This window comes from Cucumis melo, chromosome 5 (assembly GCF_025177605.1).
Source record: "Cucumis melo cultivar AY chromosome 5, USDA_Cmelo_AY_1.0, whole genome shotgun sequence".
In the NCBI taxonomy this organism is placed as follows: domain Eukaryota; kingdom Viridiplantae; phylum Streptophyta; class Magnoliopsida; order Cucurbitales; family Cucurbitaceae; genus Cucumis; species Cucumis melo.
This window is the reverse complement of record NC_066861.1, coordinates 28,773,969-28,793,934: the sequence shown is the minus strand read 5'-3', so window position 1 is coordinate 28,793,934 and position 19,966 is coordinate 28,773,969. Positions and strand designations below refer to the sequence as shown.

At 27.4% G+C, this 19,966-nt stretch overlaps 1 protein-coding gene and 1 non-coding gene across 2 annotated transcripts; one reads left to right on the top strand and one right to left on the bottom strand.

Moving 5' to 3' along the window:
- Positions 1-7,920: 7,920 nt before the first annotated feature.
- On the bottom strand, positions 7,921-8,083 carry MIR396D (microRNA MIR396d). The gene is given in 1 exon segment (NR_120764.1): positions 7,921-8,083. It is a non-coding gene; the product is annotated as a microRNA MIR396d (primary transcript).
- Positions 8,084-17,249: 9,166 nt separating this feature from the next.
- Positions 17,250-18,521, top strand: LOC103496824 (calmodulin-like protein 7). The gene has a single exon (XM_008458836.2). It carries the CDS (start codon positions 17,578-17,580, stop codon positions 18,253-18,255), a length of 678 nt encoding a protein of 225 aa, XP_008457058.2. The 5' UTR covers positions 17,250-17,577; the 3' UTR covers positions 18,256-18,521.
- The last annotated feature ends 1,445 nt before the right edge of the window (positions 18,522-19,966 follow it).

The window sequence follows — 19,966 nt, the reverse complement described above, 5'->3', positions numbered from 1 at the left end:
TACGTATTCCTCTTGCTATGAATTTCAATGGCTGCAGTTCAATAAAGCTGTGGGAAGATACAATAAAAGGATCAACAAGAAAAAAGAAAAAAGAAAAAAGAAAAAAAAAAAAAAAACAGGAATTCTTCTTCTTCAACCTATGAAGAACTTCTAGGTATAATCCTTCTGTTTCTCAATTTTTCTTCTTTCCTTTTAGGTTTGATTTCTTTTTATTTAAAAACAAAACCCACATGACCCCTTTTTTTTTTATTTTTCTTGAATTTTCAATTTGAATCACATTAAAACAAGAAATAAAATGTTGATTTTGTTAAACCCTAGTTAAGATAATGAAATTGGGAATGGAAAGTAATATATATAGTTTCAAATTGATTTTTTTTTTAAATTTTGTTGTAATTTATTTATTGGGATCTTATTTATACACTTGAAAACAAACAGAAACACCCACAAATATATATATATATAGCTGTCATATATGTTTCTATAGTTAAATAGTTTAATTTTTGCTAAGGAAAAAAAAACATAAATTTCACTAGAATATTCTTGTTTCTCTCTATCTCCATTTCTATGTAATTTAATTAATGACATATTTTTCCTTTTCTCTAAAAATAAATTAGCTTTTCTTGTTTTGTTTTTGCTGCTTCCCCATGTGTAGGGTTCCTTTACAAAAAATTTGCAGGCTACAACCAAACAAACAGAAGAAAGAAACAAGGAAAGTAAAAAAAAAAAGAAGAAGAAATTTTCCCATTTGATGAATTTTTAGAAATTAAAAAACAAAGTGTGTGTATATATATTAATTATCTGTATTTGTACTACCATATATCTCTTCGTGTATATATAATATAAATGTAGCTCTCTATAAAGTAGCAACAAGTCACAGTCCAATTTAATTTACTGTCTCTTTTAATTTTCCTCTCATATATACATACATATATATATATATAACAAAAATATTTCTTATTTCTTTTATTTTTCTTTTTAGTTACTCTAATTATTTCAATCCCATCTCTTAATCCATAATATAATTTGTAATTACCCCCTTTTTTTTATCTAAGCCTTTTGACATTTTAATTAAATGTTATCATTAATTAAAAGATGTAAATTAAATTAATTATATATAATTGTATGAAAAATGATAATCTACCATTTTTTTTTTTTTGTTTCTAAACTATTCAATTAACACACAAATTAAAATAAAATAATGTTGTGGTATGTTTGGTTTCATTGAATAAATAAACTGCAAGAGAAGTAAGTTGAAAAATGCTTTAATTGGGAATATTATAATATTGATTATTCTTTTCTGAGGTTTTAATTCTTTAATTGGTTTAATTATGACACTTCCATTTTTTTTAGCTAATTTTGTAAAATAATAATAATTAAAAAGACCATTTAAAAATTGAAAATAAATACTTTTTATTACAAAATATATCAACATTATTTTCTAATTTACTTTAATTTAAAAGTTTCACATACATATATTTATATATAAATTATCCAACATGTTGGGTGTCAAATCATCCTTTCTTGTTTTTTTTTTTCTTTTTAATGAATTTTCATATAAAAAAACTAAAGTTGATGAACAAATGTTGGGCACTTTTGCTTTCAAAATATTTAAACATTAGTGTAAATAATAAAATTATTAAAAATGTCGATAGAATATAACAAAATTTCTGATTTATTAATATAATAGACGTCGAAATTTATGGTAACTTTGATAGAATATTCCTTTCTATCTCTTCTAATTTTCACTCACCAATTAAATCACAACACCTATTTTATTCATTTATTTCATCCATAAATGTCTACAATATCCATAAATACCTACGTACACTGAAAATATGTTTCAATTTTGTGCTCTAATAACTTTAGGTTTTCTCAAAAGGGTAAAATTAATAAGACTAAATGGTTTTCTATTTACTGCTGGCTCGTAAACTTACTTCTCATGCTCATTGATTTGGTCGCTCTAAAATTTGGTCTAAAGACCATTTCTTGACATTGCATTGTTAGATTCGATTATGCACTCCTTTCTGATTTAGATTCAGTTTAAGTTTTTCCTTTTTTTTTATTTATATCAATTTGGAGAGAATTATGTGTTGAGTTTTGACAAAATATTGAAAGTACAATTATCCCCTGTTAGAAAATTAGTGCAAGAGGAAGAATATGAGGTCTAAAACCCTAATAAAAGTAACTTATATGTCTTTCGTTTGTTTCATGTCATCCCAGTTAAAAATATTTTAAATGTAAGTGTGTTAACCCTAGTTAAATTTCCTTCTAATTAGAAAATACATGGGTGATGCACAGACTTTGCGAAAGTGTTCGTTATCACTGTATAATTGGGATCGGCGAGAGAGATATAATGTAATAGCTTTTCACATTATAAAATTTTTCTAGTCGGTACTTTTTTTCTCCATTTTAGAGTGTTTTCATATTAATTCTTGCGTTTATAGTTTTAATACTTTCGTTATTTTTCTCATATTCCTACTATAGTAACAAGAGGTTTGTAACCTCCAAATAACACGCCATATAACTTATAAAAACGTTTGAGAGATTTTCTTGATTTGGAGGGAAAAGAGATGACTTTGAGTAAAGAAACAATTATTATCCTTCCTCTTTTGCATTTGGTACCCACAAAAATTTGCCAAACAAATTTCCAAACTTTCACATCAGATGATCAATGAAGACACAGAGGGTATTACACACATGTAATTGTGTGACAAAAACTAGAGATAGTTCTCTATCTAAAAATTCAAGTACTAATAGTGACTTGACTATGCAATTTTTGCAGTCCAACACATGGGTGATGACAAGTACTAAAGAGGGAAGGGATATTTTTTCTCATACTAGATGAGAGTGCTTTTCAAACTTTCACCATTTTGTCTCTCTTATAAGATCCCATTTTTAATAATTCACCTTCAACAACTTACAAACTAGTGTACCGCAGCGGTGTTTAAGTCTGTATCCATTTAGTTATTGAACATTAAAAAGAGACGAAATCGATTACGTAATCTTTTAGGGTTCACATCTGATCAATTTGGGAACTCGTACATTCAATTTTTGTATCCAATGGATTCTTGATTATTTAATTTTGTGTAAAATACATCAGAGTCCAATTAAAAAACTTTGAGTTCGATTATATATACCTTGGTCAATTTTCTACTTTTTTCTTTCGAATATGTTAGAGAGATCTATCAAATTCAAAATCGAAAGTTAAGGACCTTATTAGTTATTTTTTAAAAAAAGTACGTAGATGCTTCGAGAATTTGTCTTGAGTTTGATTTAGTACTAGAAAAAACTACCTAATTTTGTATGAAATTAGTACCCAAAATTGTCTTTTTATTTGAAAAAATTAAGGTTATATATTTATGTATATCTTTGGAATGACATTCCAAAAGTACATTAAACATTTCACACATTAATTAATAGACCTATAAACTTTGAGTTCACAATAAAGTCTCTTAGCCAAAAGACACTTATGGATGGAAAACAAAAAAAAACTCAAATTTTTTTAAGATTTCAATCTCTTTTGCTTTTAAAGGGATTTTCAAGGAAACCCTAATTGTACCCCCCATCAAAATTGTATTGTTTACCAAAAAAAGACAAACTTTTTTAGTGTTAAAATAACTTTACCTATATATATATATATATATATATTATATATATATATATATATATATATATATTAGAGAGGAAATTAAGGATAGATGTTAATATATATATTTTTTTGTTCCTTACACATGGTCTTGTTTTTGTGAGCTAAAAGCCCCACATCCATTGTCCATAATCTTAGGGTATAGTATACAATTATTTTGAAAAGTAAGACATTATTTTCCAAAAGTGTCTCTCCACCACCTACCACTTTAAAATAATTTATAGAGATGACCAAAAAAAAAAAAAGAAAAAGAAAAAAAAGACACCCAAAATGTCCAAACACTACCACTTCAATATGAAACCATATGGTTGTGAATTTATTTAATTTCCCTTTCTCTTTAATATAATGTTTCATCATATAATATCCTCAAACTTTATGTTATGTTTTGTATACCTAACTCTTTGTCACATTAAATTTTGTGTTACATTACTAAGGTCTACTTTTTTCACTTTTTGTTCAAGTTTTTATTAGAGCAATGTGTCCCCCAAATAGTGCACCTATACTTTTATTTAATATGTATATAAATAATTGGAGTTTGAAGAAAGGGAAATATTAATTAATTATTAAATTAAATTCAAACTTTTGACTACATTTGATTTTTTACAGTTAAGGTTGTCTATATATGGAGAGAATTATTTGACTCTAACATTATGATGAAAAAAGATGGGACTTTTAATTTATTCTACCCCAAGTCAAAAGTTTTTTTTTTTTTTTTTTAATTTAATTTTTAACCCTACTTATATAGTTATTGATAGAACAAAAAACTACTTTTGAACTTACCTTTTATATATATATATATATATATGAATGGTTTTAACCTACTAGAACTTATTTCTTTTCTACACTAATAATCTTCACTCTAAATCCCTAGTACACTAAATTTTGATTATGTAACTATATATATATATAGAAACTTAATTTGCAAATGTGGGACAAAAGTGAAAGAATAGATACATTGAAAATTATTGTAAATAAAGGATTCGTTTAGGAAAAAAAAAACTATTGTTATAAAGTGAAGGAAAACATGTTTTTAATTAGTACCTAATTATTCGATTAAAACTATTTATTTTAGAAAAATTATTATAAATGAAAAAATTGTTGATAATATTTATAAAATAATAGTAAATTTTCAAATTGGAGTTTTGCTATATTTGTAAATATTTTGATTCATTTTACTATATTTAAAAATGTATAAATTTTTTTTAAAAAAATGATTCAAACATAATTTAGTGAATCGGATAAAGATGTCAATTATCATTTTAAAGTTTAATCTCACACCTACGATATTATTGAACTAAAAACAACTATTTGCTTTTATTTATTTATTTATTTATTTATTCATTAATTTGTTCTTTAGATAGAAAAAAGAAAAAAAAACTTGATTAGGTTTAAATTTTCATATAGATAGGAAAAAAAATCATAAACTATTTACAAAAATATAGATAGGAAAAAATTGATAGCAAAAAAATGGTAACCATTTCCAAAATATAGAAATTTTTTTTTTTATGATTTGTAGAAAATTGAATAGATTTTGCTATATTTGTAATGTGTACCCAAAAAATCAAACTTGATTAGGGTTAAATTTTATACTTAACAATAGCTTAATGAATTGGTTTTTATAAAAGCAAATCTCCCTAAATTGAACAACCCTTTTTATAAAAGCAAATATCCATAAAGTGGCTTAATCATTTCAAACAACTACATTATATATTAAGGGGTGGTATATATATATATATATATTAGTATTTTAGATCTCTCTAATTCTCATTCTATATATATTATTATTTAAAACACAAAGAAAAAAAAATAATGTTATCCTTCAAACCCTAATGAAGCAAAAAAAGAAAAAAAAATAATTACAAAAAGGAAAATTAGGTCTAAAAACAAACAAAAGTCAAAATAACATTTAGTTTTATAATTCAAACATAGACAACACAACTTTTTTTCATTAAAAAATATATAAAATTTTGTCACAGTAACATTATATTTATATTATATATATATACCCACACAATGGGATGTGAATATTAAAGTCACACACACAAATAATTCACAAATGTAATGATCAAATTCTTAAAGTTAATATATAGTGAAAGCATTATTATAAAACCTATAGTTTTTTTCCCTGTAAAGTAGTGTAAATTAATTAATTCCTAGCAAGCAAACAAACAAATATACATATGTGTGTGTGTGTGTTGGTGCTGATCCTTTCATTTTACATTCTCTGTGCAATCCACAGCCAATGCTTTGGAATTATTTACTTAAAACACACACACAAACAGCTCATAAATGCTGTATCAGAGACTCACAATCCACACTCCATATATATTCTGGATCTTTTTTAGTTTCAAAATAATATTTTAACATGGGTACGAGTTTGTTCCATTTTAATCTATATACTTTCGGTAAATCTTTCCTTCAATCTCTCAAAACATAACTTTTAATAGAAATTAGTTAAATAGTAGTAATGAGGATAAATTACACCAATCACTTTGAAGTCTATATAGTGACAATAGCAACTGCCGTACATATATTCAAACTTAGTTTAAAAGACGATTTAAGACCTTAAGATTTGAGGGGTCCAAATTTAAAAAATTTTATACATTTGAAGAGCTTATTTTATATATATATATATATATATATATATATATATAATTGAAAAGTTTTTGAAGATATAATTACAACTATACCACCATACCTTCGAGGTGTTTTTGCAATTTTCTCTTATAATATTTATCATGTAATAAGAAAAATACGATAATTATGAATACCATATAACATGAATTATAAATGTATGAATATGATGTACCAAGTACTTCGTGGTTGGTTTTTAACGAGTAAAAAAGTAATAAAGTTATTTTCTTTTCAAAATAAAAATCGGTGCTTATTGTTGCTTCGAGAGGGCCACTGTTATACCAAGGGCTAAAGCATTAATCTTTCGTATCTATTGAGAAAAGATGAAGTCATGTAATTACAGTATAACAATATATCAATCAAGCAAACTAAACATAGTTTAATTGACGTATGAGATTTCGTAGTTCACTTTCTTTAGTACAACAATCGTAAGGAATGAAGCTCAAACCTTTCAACTCTTAGATGGAAGATCACGAAAACTTTAATACGTAACAATTAACTAATTTAGCCCTACTTTCAAATTTGTAACTATTTAATCCCCTAACGTAAAAAAGTTAACACGACCAACTCTTATTTAATTAAATCTTAACCCTAACTAAACTATTACAAATTGGAAATTACAATAGCTAATTAAAGTATAAAGTTTAGTTACTAAATTTTACAAAATTGAATTGTATTGAGAAAACAAAGCCTAAGTTAGAGTAAAGATTATCTTTTTAGTTATTTATTGATTGGATTGCATTGAAGGCATTGATTTGTACTATACCAGAGAGAAAGAGAAAGAGGAAGAGAAAGAGAAAGGAGAAGATGAAGTGAAGTAATAACTAATAACTAATAAGACAGAGAGTGGTTAAAAAAATGATGTAAGAAAGGGACAAAATTTAACGTTTTTCACAGAAATATATGTAGGAGATGCAATTTTGCACCTAAACAATAAAACAACCAATTGGGTAATTAAAATCAAATAATATATATACATATTTGTATATTAAATGAAGATGAACATCATCATTGATGATGATAAAAAGGAAAGGTGAGGAATCTTCTCTCTCTAAAACCCACCCATTTTCATTCAACAGTTTAATTTTAAACCCTTCTTCAATTCAATTCTTTTTACTTTTAAAAGAAACCCAACTGCACCCATGAGAAGAACTTATCAATAATGTTCACCAAAAGTGTAGATTTTCAGTTTCCATTTCGTTGGATTCAATTCCCCTTTTCAACCTTACATATAAACAAATAATAAGAAAGAAATTTGAAATAATTTTGACGTTAAAATGTAGTTTTTAGAGAATCAAATCGTGTAAAAGTATAAATCTTATAAAAAGATATAAAACAAAAAGTCTCATATGGATTATATATTATTGCTCCAATGTTTCTAAAGAAGTGGTTTTAATTAAGGAAATAAAATGCAACAAACCCTTTCTAAATTATGTATGATAACAACATCATGAATTCCCACATCAAATCTAAAGCAAAATTGAAGAGAAAGGTGAGAAATTTTTATATATATATAAAAAAAAAAATCATCAAAAGGGAAATTTAATTTAAAAACCAAAATAATAATAATAATATACTCACCAAGTGAAAAATGGGCATAGATAAGTTGGTGATCTTGGAGGCAAAATTAGGCCTAGAAATGCCATGTTCTCCCACAGCTTTCTTGAACTTCCAAAGTTCTTTTTTTTTTTTTTTTTAAATTTAACTTTTGGGTAAAATCTAAGAGAGATTTTACTTACAAAATTGATTGTGAGAAGAAGGGAAGAGCAGAGAAAGTTCAAGAAAGCTGTGGAAAAGCATGGCTATGACCTGAGAACAGCACTTCCTTTTAATTTCTTTATCTTCTTCATTGAAAGAAAGACATTTTAGAAGAAGAAGAAGAAGAAGAAGAAGAAGAAGAAGAAGAAGAAGAAGAGATGAAGAATGTCTTTCTTGAGATAGGAGAAAAGAGGAAGATGATGGAAGAAAGAAGAATGGGTAAAAATGGAATATAGAAAGAAAAAAAAAAGAAGTATATCCCATAATTTGGACCACTCTATACAAAAACTTACACAATTTGCTTGCCAGCTTTATAGAGAAGAAGAAGAGATGTGAGAGAGATCTATATTGTGGTTGGTTTCAGGGTTCATACCGACGCGTCTTATCTTTTATTTTTTAAACTCGTGTCTAATAAGTTTCTGAAGTTGTTATTCAACTTAAAATCTCCTACACAGGTCAACTCGAAGTATATATTTCAAGATTAGACTAGAAAAAAGTAAGTCCACAAGAATCCACCAACAAATTAAAGTCCAAAATAAATGAGATCTGGGAATCAACTCCATTAAACATAAATCAATTAAAAAGTATTTTAAAACGAATTAACTTACAATCTTACAACAAGTTCATGGATTAGACATATAATAATTTAAACAACTTTTTTTTCTTTAGAAATTGACTAGCTATAGGGTATAAAAATGTTTGTCAATAATAAAATGTTATAATATAAAAGGGAATTTGGAGACATGTCATTGTTTTTTCTTTTTCTTTTCTATACTTAATTAATTTCTTGTGTAGAAATTGAATAGTGATGTATATGTCTATACACTAAAATCAAACAAAGGTAAATAAAAAAAATAATTTTTTTTAACCTCTCATAACATGGGTTTATAAAGACAAAGAAAAAATATTAATTTTTAAAAAATAAAATAAAATAATAAGTTAAAAAATTTCATCTTTTTTGCCCACATGCTAACATGTGATCCTCAAATCTCATCTTTTATTTTAATGTCATTTTTGTGTATAGCAAATTATTCCATCTAGGTATCATAGATCCAAAATCATGTTCAAATTTTTTTTTGTATGTATTTATATATATGTATATGTATATCTATATTTATATATGTTAGTAGAACCCTACTTTTCATACTTGTAAAAGAACGTCCAACCACTTCCAAAATCGATATGAAACGATCTTCATATATCTTCTTTTTTGCATTTTGGACCCTTGGTTTTGGATTTCTATATCGTTTTGATATCTTTTGTGTGAATTATTGTAAAGAGGGAGTGGGCAAACTTGTAGATATATATTTTTGGAGACTAGCTATATTTCGTGAAGTTATTGAATCACACATCAAATCAAATCCAAGAATATCAACCGATGCTTTTCAGAATTGTCGTATTTTAAGATTTTAATTAACAGTACATTACTGTCAATAATTAGCAATAATTGTGTATATTACGGTCAAGTTTAATTTTAGCAAATTAGCATGGTCATCAATTTGACTTTAGAATTTTTATATTTCGATTATATATACTGATATTGCTATCAACAATAGCGAAAAGAATTCAATAATATGAAATTATTTATGGCCAAGAATGTTTTTGTGTACAATATTTTAAATTAAAAAATATGATCATAGGATGACCTGTATTCCTCGATAAAATTGTTTTGAGTAAATTCGTGTGGTAGTCCACAAATTAAAGAATTAGTTATATAAATACTATGAAATTAAATTTTTTTCTTAATAAAAAACAATTTCATATATATATATATATATCGAACTCAACCTTTTATCGATAATTTAATCGACATTTCTATGAAATTAAGAAATTGAAAAAAAAAAAAAAGACAATAATTCTTACTTTCTCCCTAGAAGAAAAAGGAAAGAGAAGTGAGAGTGACATTTTTAACCTAAAAATGAAATTTATGGGATTTACATGACATGAAAGAAAAGACAGATTTTTGGAGTTACATGTGGTAATTAATTGAGTTGGTAAAAACAAAAAAATTGTCCTATTGAAAATGTATATGTTTCCTCATCAAAATAATTATATATATATATATATGTATATATTTCTAGGCATATAATTAAATGCAACTTGTATTTGTAAGCTTCACACATGCATAAATATGTACGTATATGTATGTACGTATAAGTATGTACGTATGTAACAAAATATGAGTATAAGATCATTCATTTTTTTTCAATGTTAAACCATGTTAAGAAAATGAGAACTTCAGGTCCTAAAAATCTAAGGTTTAAATTTTATTTTTGTTCCTAAATTTTATTTTTCATTTTTTTTTATTGTTTTTCAACACCTTTTCCGAAAATATTTTTACATACAAGTTAGTTTCGAGGCATTATATACTCAAAATATATATTTTGTATTAATGTCACGTTACTATATATCGTCGGACGATAAAATAGTAAGAAATTATAATAATCTGAAATCATCAGAGTTGGTTTTAGATGGAATTCGTGGAGGTTACTGTTTACCAGAGTTAGACATATGTTAGCCAAGAAAAAATGAAGTAAGATGACTTTTGGAGCGTTACGGTCATTTTACAAAAAGTACAAATTGAAAAAGAAATTAATCACTAAACACTTGATAGGTGTTTTTCTAAACCCTAAATATCTTTTTCAAAACGAACTTTTTTTAAAGAAAAATCAAACGACTTTGAAAAGTATTTGGAAAAACACCATACTAAATAAGTAAAAATATTTATTATCAAAGCGAGAGAGTAAAAGAGAGGGAGAAGGTGACAAATATTAGTGTCGCTTCGCTTCTTTCACAAATCTCACCGTACAGTCGAAAAATCCACGTCCTATGGGCCACCTTCCCAGCCCACTTTTCAGGGCCCATTTCCATTCTCTGCCCCACATTATATTTGGGCTCTTCTTCTTTAATGCAATTTCAACTAAATTTTTTCTCTCATTATATTCCAAACAAACGTAAATAAGACGAAATCTATGAATGATAGGAATTTATTACTATAGCAAATAATTAATTATAATAGATTTTGTTATATTTATGATTTTTTAAAAAATAATTATTCTAAAGACATTATAATTGTAAAGACATTATAATTATAATGGTTTTTTTCCTATTAGGATATGTTTTGAAATCTTAGGAACAATTCAACTATAAATTTGGGGTAAAAAAATGCATTTTGCCTTAGGCATATTTAGGACCAAAGATGCCATTTGTAGAATAATGTCCCAAGGGTCATTTTATCAAAGTTCGTCTATATTGATTTGAGAGAAAAGTGATTTTCAAAAAAATAATTATGATTTAAACTCTTTTGATAAAATACATATATACTTTTGCCACACACTTCAATTTTTCTTTTGAAAATTACTTGATTTTTTTTTTTTTAATATAAGCCGTTTTTCAAGACCTCTTATGGGTTTCTTCCTATGGTTCAAGAAATTCCATTGATCTTGTGAGTTGTGCGTATTCTTATATGGGGTTGTTGACACTCTTATAGTGTATTTATTATCATTCTGTTCTTCGGTTTTTTTTTTTTTTTTTTTTTTTTGTTCTGTTAAAAATGTGAGTTTATTATAAATACTCACTTTGACTGTATAATCTTTAAGTTAATGAGAAGAGACGAACTTCCACAAATCATTATGTAAAAGATTGCACGAGATTCCTTTTGGGCGGTTTCTGTGGATTTATATTGAAACAATAGATAAAGAAAATTAGACTACTTGAGCTATGTTAATATTTCTTGAAGTTTATGTGTGTGAGAAAAATTATAAAGAAAAAAAAAGTGTTGGAAATGGAGAACAGAATGGTTAATTAATTAATATTATGTCTTTGGTTTATTGAGATGGAGATTATAAATTTTCCTATAAAGGTTGGAATAGTCTTGGAATGGAAGAAGAAGGAAGAAGAAGGAAATAAGGAAAGAAGATGAATAGTGAAAAATAAATAAAAATATTCATCAATGATATATAATGGCTATTGATTTGATTAATGGAATTTGATTTTGTTGCAGTTGCTGCTGCTAATTTCTCTTCTCTTCCTAATTTCTCCTCGGAAAGAGAGAACTAGAGTAAAGAGGAAAGAGGGGTGAGAAATATGGTCGAGTTCCTATATGGACTTTTGCTGTGCAAGAAGTTTTAAAGAAGGTTGAAGAAGAAGGTGTTAGAAGAGCTGCAAAAAGAGCTACTTCATGTGCATGCCGAAAGGATGTTGAATGCCATAAAAACACAAATCATTATTCACACCATGGCTTAATAACTGAGTGGGTGTGAATGATCTTCAACGTATTGTTTATGAAGCTGAGGATATGTTAGACTTGTTTGCTTATGAAGATGTTGAAAAAGAAAAACAAGACACAAGGTATTTCCTACTTTTTCTATTCTTGATTTTGGCTCTATAAGGACAAAAAAAAAAAAAAAAAAAAAAAAAAAGAAATTATAGAGAGGTGTTATCAAAACACACTGCATCAAATTGCCTCAGTTAGTACCACTTGACCACACAAACCCACAGAAGTAGAGTGAAGTAAGGCATGCAGATTCAAGGGACGACTTCCGGAAGATGGAAGTTGAAAGCCTAGTTGACCATATGATTGAGGGCTAGTCAACAAGAAGCTAAGTCAATTCCATCTAATTACCTGTTTAATTATGGAATGGGTGGATCAGGAAAAACCACTTTGGCCAAGTTGGTGTTCAATGATGAAAGGATTAGAAAACGTTTTCAACTAACTACTGTTTGGATATATATGTGTGTCTCAACCTTTTGTCATCAACAAGATCTTGCAATCAATAATCTTGCAAAAGGACGTACATGATGACAACGTCGATCATTCAAGTGCTTGTAGTAACATCAAAAGCTTACAAAAAAAGATGATTTTGAAGTGTTGGAAAGGACTTGAACCACACACAAATCTGAAATGTTTGGAAATCGAATCCTTTTCTCAGGTGGGCATTTTCCCAACCAGATTTTTGTTGAAAATTTAGTAAAAATATAACTCTAAATGAATGTGGAAACTGTGGAAACTGTGGAAAGCTTCCAATGCTTGAGAAGAAGCTGTGTCAAATGTTAAAGCTGTTTTTCCACGACTTGCATGTTTGCATATTATTTCATGTAAAAAATTAGTGAAAATTCCAGATGTTTTTGGTTATTGTGTGATGAGGATGATGGGGAGAAGCAGCATTCTCAAATTTATGGAGATTAGTTTCTGTGACCAACTCTAAAGGAACTTACAAATGGGATATATACAATCATGCCATTCCATTCAACATTTGGTCTTAGACAAAGGTTCAAACTTGTGGTCTTTTGTTACGACAGCTGCTACAAGAGGACGCCCCTTGGTTTCATTTGCTATTCCAACGTCGGATCAATGGGTCCTTCCATGAACAAAAGATTTAGACACAACTGCAACGAACGCAGAAAATGCGAGCTTACGATGAAGCTTGTCGTGGGGCACATTTGTTCATATCAACAAGACAAGAATAACATATAACAGAGATCAATAAAAGATTTATTACCACGTCTTTCATTCATGATTGCATATTTTTCTCTTTAATTTGGATAACATGTTTTATAATTTCACTAAAGTTTGTTTAAAAATTTTCGCAAAAAATCAGTAAAAACGATAAGGTCTTTCTAAAGCACAAGAAGATAGTTTAAAAAACGGAAAGATTCTCTCTGTCTAATCAATCAAGCACTAGATAGATGAAGAAGTGTATATGTATCAAGTGTGCTATCTATTCTAGATTTGTGTTAATTTGTTTAAGGATTGAAATATAGGTGATGTAATTTAGAACATGTAACCTTGAAATTCAAGAGACAAAGATATTTAAGAGTGTTGATTTCCTTAATTACTCCATTTAAGTTATGCTAAGATGTTTTTTATAAAATATTGTATAAATGATACGTTTAAGTTCGAAACAGTGAAGGTCAATAGTTGCAAAATTGTCTAATTTTTTTTAAAAACATTGTTATATGCATTAATGTTTGGAAAATTATCTCTTATCGTTGATATCAAAGAATTTAATTTCATCTTTGTTATAAATTTATATGAACACTTTTTGATGATGCAAATAAAAACATATGATCACTTTGATGTTTAGTAATTAATAATGATTGCTTTTTAACTATTATATATAATGACACAAATGGTTATATCATTAATAATTATTTTTTAAAAGATATTAATTTTTCATGGCTCCTTTACTTGTTGGGGGTAGATTAGTCCTTTTCATTCCTTTATTATTTTTTCTTGGGATAGGATTCTTTCTTTTTCACTTTTGACCAAAAGAATGGGGAGGAGAAAACTTCAAATGCAAGATTTCTTCAATTTCTTCCATTTTTAAGTATGACATCTTACTCTAATATATAATGAAGGTGATGGGTTAAAGTTTGATTCATTTTTATCGGACATATTCTTAAAAGCATGACCATTCAATTCATATACGTCAAAATTACTGATCAGTTGAGCTATATTCGTTTTGACATAACTATTTCATTTTGATATGTACCATAGATAGAAATTTAGCTTCGATAAAATAGGATCTTAAATTCATGACATTAAATTTTAATATTGTACTAAGTACAAATTTCCATATATTTTTAAATATTATAATGAATCATATAGTAACCTAGAACATCAATCATTCTTAATATGATTAACTTAAAAAATGAGAATAAACCAAATTGGAAATTTGAAAAATTGATAAAATAAGGAATAAAGATAAAAATGGGAATTTCAAAATGATAACTTAATAAAGTAAAGGGAAAATTAAAGGGAGTGTTGTGTGTGTAGAGAAGTGGGGATAGTAATTGTTGAGTGTAACATAAGAAATGATTTTGTCCCTTCATGTGGATGCTCCAACCAAAATAAGTTGGTTGTTCTAACAAAATATAAATAAAAATACAAATAACTTTAGACTGAATTGTATATTTTGAAGTTTGTTTAATTTTAATTAATATAATTTTGAGAAGTTCTAATATAGCTTTTTTAAAAAAAGAACGGTTGTCTACAACATTTTTACTATAAATTTTATCTATTAAAAGTACATGAACTAAAACTGAACAAATTTCATAATATAAGTCAATTAATTGATAAAATATATATATATATATACATATATGTATATATATGTATATATGTATATATATGTATATATGTATATATATATATATATGTATATATGTATATAATAAAAGCCTTAATCTCACCGATGAGTTCATGGAAGAACCATACACCTAGTCATCACCACTTGCTTCCAAATGGCATCGACGTATAAATTTCAATTTTTTTTCTTTGAAGAATTAAGGTCAACTTCTTATATACATCAACAAATTTAATATAGGGAATAGTCGCAAATATAACAATTATATTTAAAATAATTAAGTATATAGCAACATTTTAAAGAAATTGTAAATATAATAAAATCTATCCATGATAGAAGTCTATCATTGATAGACTATGTAGCAAAGGTTGGTCTATCACTTATAAATCATAAGAGTCTATCAACTATAGAAGTCTATCACCGATAGACTTTGCTATATTTATAATTTTTTAAAAATATTATTACTTACTTAATAATTATTCTAAAAATTGCTATCCATTATAACCCTAGTCCAGGGGCTCAAGTTCACCTCAATTTTATACTCTTTATATACATAACTAAAATAACAGTAATACTAGTAGTTAGTTCGGTGATTAAACTATTATCCAATCTCCTTTAAACCTAGGTTCAAATTCCATTTTTTTACGTCTTTTTCATATTAATTTTATTAAATTATAGTCAACATGAATTCAATTCAATTGGCATCTGTATGTACTCGAGAATAAGAGGTTCGGGTTCAAATCTCCCACTCCAATTCTATTTCAATTCAAATTATTAAATTATAAGATCAGTTAATAAAAATTTGTGGATCCACCAATACATACATACTTTTAGTTGCAACATTAATTTTTAGTTAGACTTCCTTTTCAAGAAATAATATAAAGAAAATGAAAGGACCTTAAAGAATAGTTGGAATTAAGATTATATACATTAATACAAAGATTCAATGATAATAAAATACTTTCTTTTGTTAAATAAAAAAGAAGTGAAGCATGCTCGTTTCTATCCTTTTCTCTATTACAATATTATCACAAAATTTCTATTCCTCAAATACATAAATTTATTCACTATTTCAACATAATATATAGTTAGACTATATAATTTTATTTCTTTTCATAATATAATCTAAGTCACAGGTTTTCTTTTTTATGACATGCATGTTGCATGTCAATTAAATTATGCTCGCTTTGGTATTTTATTTTGTGTTTGTTTAATATTGGTAGAGATAGATAAGGAAATTTAAAATATAGAGCTTTTGCAATGTTGATACATACTTTTGAGTTATGCTCGCTTTGACGTTAATTTTTTCGTTTCCTAAAAATATCTTTAACGATTGAGTTACCCGAAGTGTCATGAATTACAAAATTTAATTGTACATATAACATAAATATTTTTCAAAAAGCTATAAAATACAAAAAATTAAAAAATATATATAGTAAATAAATATTATATACTTTTTTAAACAAGTTAAAAATGTGTGTTACTCATATTATATTGACATTAGTGACATTTTGTTGATGATTGTTTTTTCCGTTTCATTTAATTTTTTATGATATCGATTGAACTCTCATATCAATGTCGAAACTATAAAAGTTTTAAAAAAAATGTAATTACAAATTCGACACACAATTTAGTAGTAAAAAGAGAATAAAGATTAAAAAACTCTTCTCACGCTTCATTGTTCAAAAAACATTAAGGGGTCGTTTAGCCCAAGGGTTATCATTATTGGGCAACCTTAAGGTTATCATAACACCTCTTATCTCTCTCTCTTCTTCTTATAAACTTTTTCAACTCCCCACAACCTTATCTCTTCAACTCTCCCATAAAACTATTTTTTTAAATAATTCATCCACACACATCTTATCATAGAAATACACTTTTAAACATTTTTCTCAAACACCTGTAATTTTATCATAACACTAACCCTCCATAACTCGATCTTTTCCTCAAACGACTTCTAAACAATGTATTCAAGACATCTAGATAAATATAAGAACGTTAGTGTATGGTAAGAAGCTAAATCCCTTCCTATTTATTTTAATATGAAAAGTAAAAATATGGTTCGGTATCAATAAAAATTTAATACAATACGTGAAGGCAACGCGATAACAATTGGTTTGGTGGTAGAGGAATCACTTTGATATATTTAAAGGACTTTTGCCAAACGCAAACGGCAGAATGCAATGCCAAGTACGCTCACGCAATCACTCCAATATATGTTTTCTTAATTCTCTATTCTTAATTCTCTATTCTTAATTCTCTCTTTCGTATAACAAAAAAGAAAAACGCGGTTTGTGGGATCCAAAAAGCAGAGTTGAGATTCAAAAACCGCGTTTCTTTTTCAATTCACCAAATTCTTCTTTTTTTTTTCTTCTTCTTCATTCTCCTTTAAAACCCATTTCTTCAAATCCCCAATTTCCTTGCAACTTCCTTCTTCTACTTCCTTCATCAATGGAACCCATCTTCAATTTTCTGTTATTGTCTGTTTTATTCGTTGCTGGTTTCGTAAATTTCCTCCTATATTTCCCCACAAAAAGATTCACCGCTTGGTTCCAATCTATAAAACCCTCATCTCAAATCCCCCATTTCAAATCCACTTCACTCCAACCACCACCGCCGCCGCCGCCGTCACCTCCACCTCCACCGCCGTCCGCGATGGAGCTGAAGAAAGTGTTTGGAACATTCGACAAGAACGACGATGGGTTCATTACAAAGAAGGAGTTGATGGAATCGTTGAAGAGTATGAGGATGATGATAACAGAGAAAGATGCAGAGGAAATGTTGAAAGAGGTTGATGAAAATGGAGATGGGTTGATTGATTTTGAGGAGTTTTGTGTTTTGGGTGAGAAATTACTGATGGGTTTTGAAGAGAATAAGAAAACAAGTGTTGGAGATGATGAAGAGGGATTGAAAGATGCATTTGGAGTTTTTGATAAGGATAGTGATGGGTTGATTTCTGTTGAGGAGTTGAGTTTGGTGTTGTGTTCATTAGGGATGAATGAAGGGAAAATTGTTGAGAATTGTAAAGAAATGATAAGGAAAGTGGATTTAGATGGTGATGGAATGGTGAATTTTGATGAGTTTAAGAAGATGATGAGAAATGGAGTAAGCATTTTGACATCATCTTAATTAATCTATACTTTTGTTTTTTTGTGGGTCTAATTGTTAGAAGCATAGGATTATGTAGGAAAGAAAGAAAGAAAGAAAAGATTTGTGGATTTTGGTTTCTTCTTTTTCTGGGAATTAGTTTTATGAAACTGATTATAGAATTTATCCCACTCTTTGTCTCTAACTGTCCATTTTTTTTCACTATTTATACAGTGTAAGTTTGTGCATATGGTTTGATTTTGGAAATTTGTGTTAGTTTGTTGGAAGTATACGATCTTTTCGAGCTCTATGGTTATGGTAAATATTGTCTACTTAGAGCATCAACTCTTTAGCTCTCATGAGCGTTTTGAGATTAGTTAAGTTAGAGATATGCCTTCAAAACTACTCTATAAAGATTCGGATCATTCGCATATCTTCAGAATCGTAGGGTCTTGTTTACTTTAAGCATGAATGTATTTGTGGTTTTGATTTTGGAATCACTATTACAAGGTTTTACATCGATGGAGATATTATTTTATAATATTTGATCTAGTGAACTATTCTTGGATTTGTCATTCTCTTTTAATAATTATAGGAAGACAACGTAAATTTGAACGTTGAAAGTAGAAAGGACTTCTATGCTTTTGTTATCATGAAAGTGTGTTTGTAAGCTAAAATTTGAAAACAAAAATAAAAATATCGAAGTAACGTATAACTTGAGTTTAGGGCTACATCCAACTCAAATAGACCAAACAAGTGGTTCGTTCTTATGGTGTTGCATGTCACCATAAGATGTGTTCTTCAGAAAACACATAACGAAAAAGTGGAATAACACGTGGTACCATAAGAATGGATTACATGTCTGGTGGACAAGCATGCACTAGGCAAACCTTGAACGAGAATGGGTCACTTGTCAAAAGACAGAATGCCACACGAGTGCACTTCAAACCTAACTGCACGTAAAATTTACACCCAATCACTAAAACGATGGCTTAGTGGTATTGACATGAGACCTTCGTTCCAAGAGGTAAGAAATCCAATATCTCCCACCCCAGAGTTGATGTACAAAAAAAGTGGTCTATTTTTTTTTTTTTTTTTTTTTAAGTATTCTCCTCTTCTAAATTATTTATAGGGTTAAAATATCATCCATTCTAATATTTCCAAACTTTTAATTTAATTTTAGTAATTCCAAATCTCTAATTTTAATTCATGTTCTTTTGATATATCTTCAAAATCGTCAATTTTTCCAAAATAATTTTATTAAAAAAAGCAAATAAATAGTTCTTATTAATAGCATTCTAACCACAAAATTTGAAAATACTACATATTGTATTATCTTATCTAAAAACAATCATAATCCACATGCAATAACTTATAAAAAGACCATCTTAATTCAAATTTCACAGAGTTTATACAATCAACTTCGAAATTAGAGAGTTCAGACACAGTAACAATCTACGCACAAAGACATACATATTTATATAGCTATGAAAAATACACTATAAAAAATATTTTAAACATAAATGTACGTGCACACCCTACATATATATACACACACATATAGCAATTAAAAATGTTATCTTGTTATGCATAAATTAATAATAATGAATTTGTAACGATAGACGATGTATAATTAATGGTTAGTCAACCTAAATATTAATTAAGAAGATTCTATTGACATGGTCACATGTACTTTTCTATTATACTTATCGATAGCTTCAAGACAAAATTATTTAAAAACAAGTAGTAATTG

Coding starts and splice junctions, on each gene's coding strand:
- LOC103496824 (XM_008458836.2), top strand. CDS start 17,578: ATGGAACCCATCTTCAATTTTCTGTTATTGTCTGTTTTATTCGTTGCT.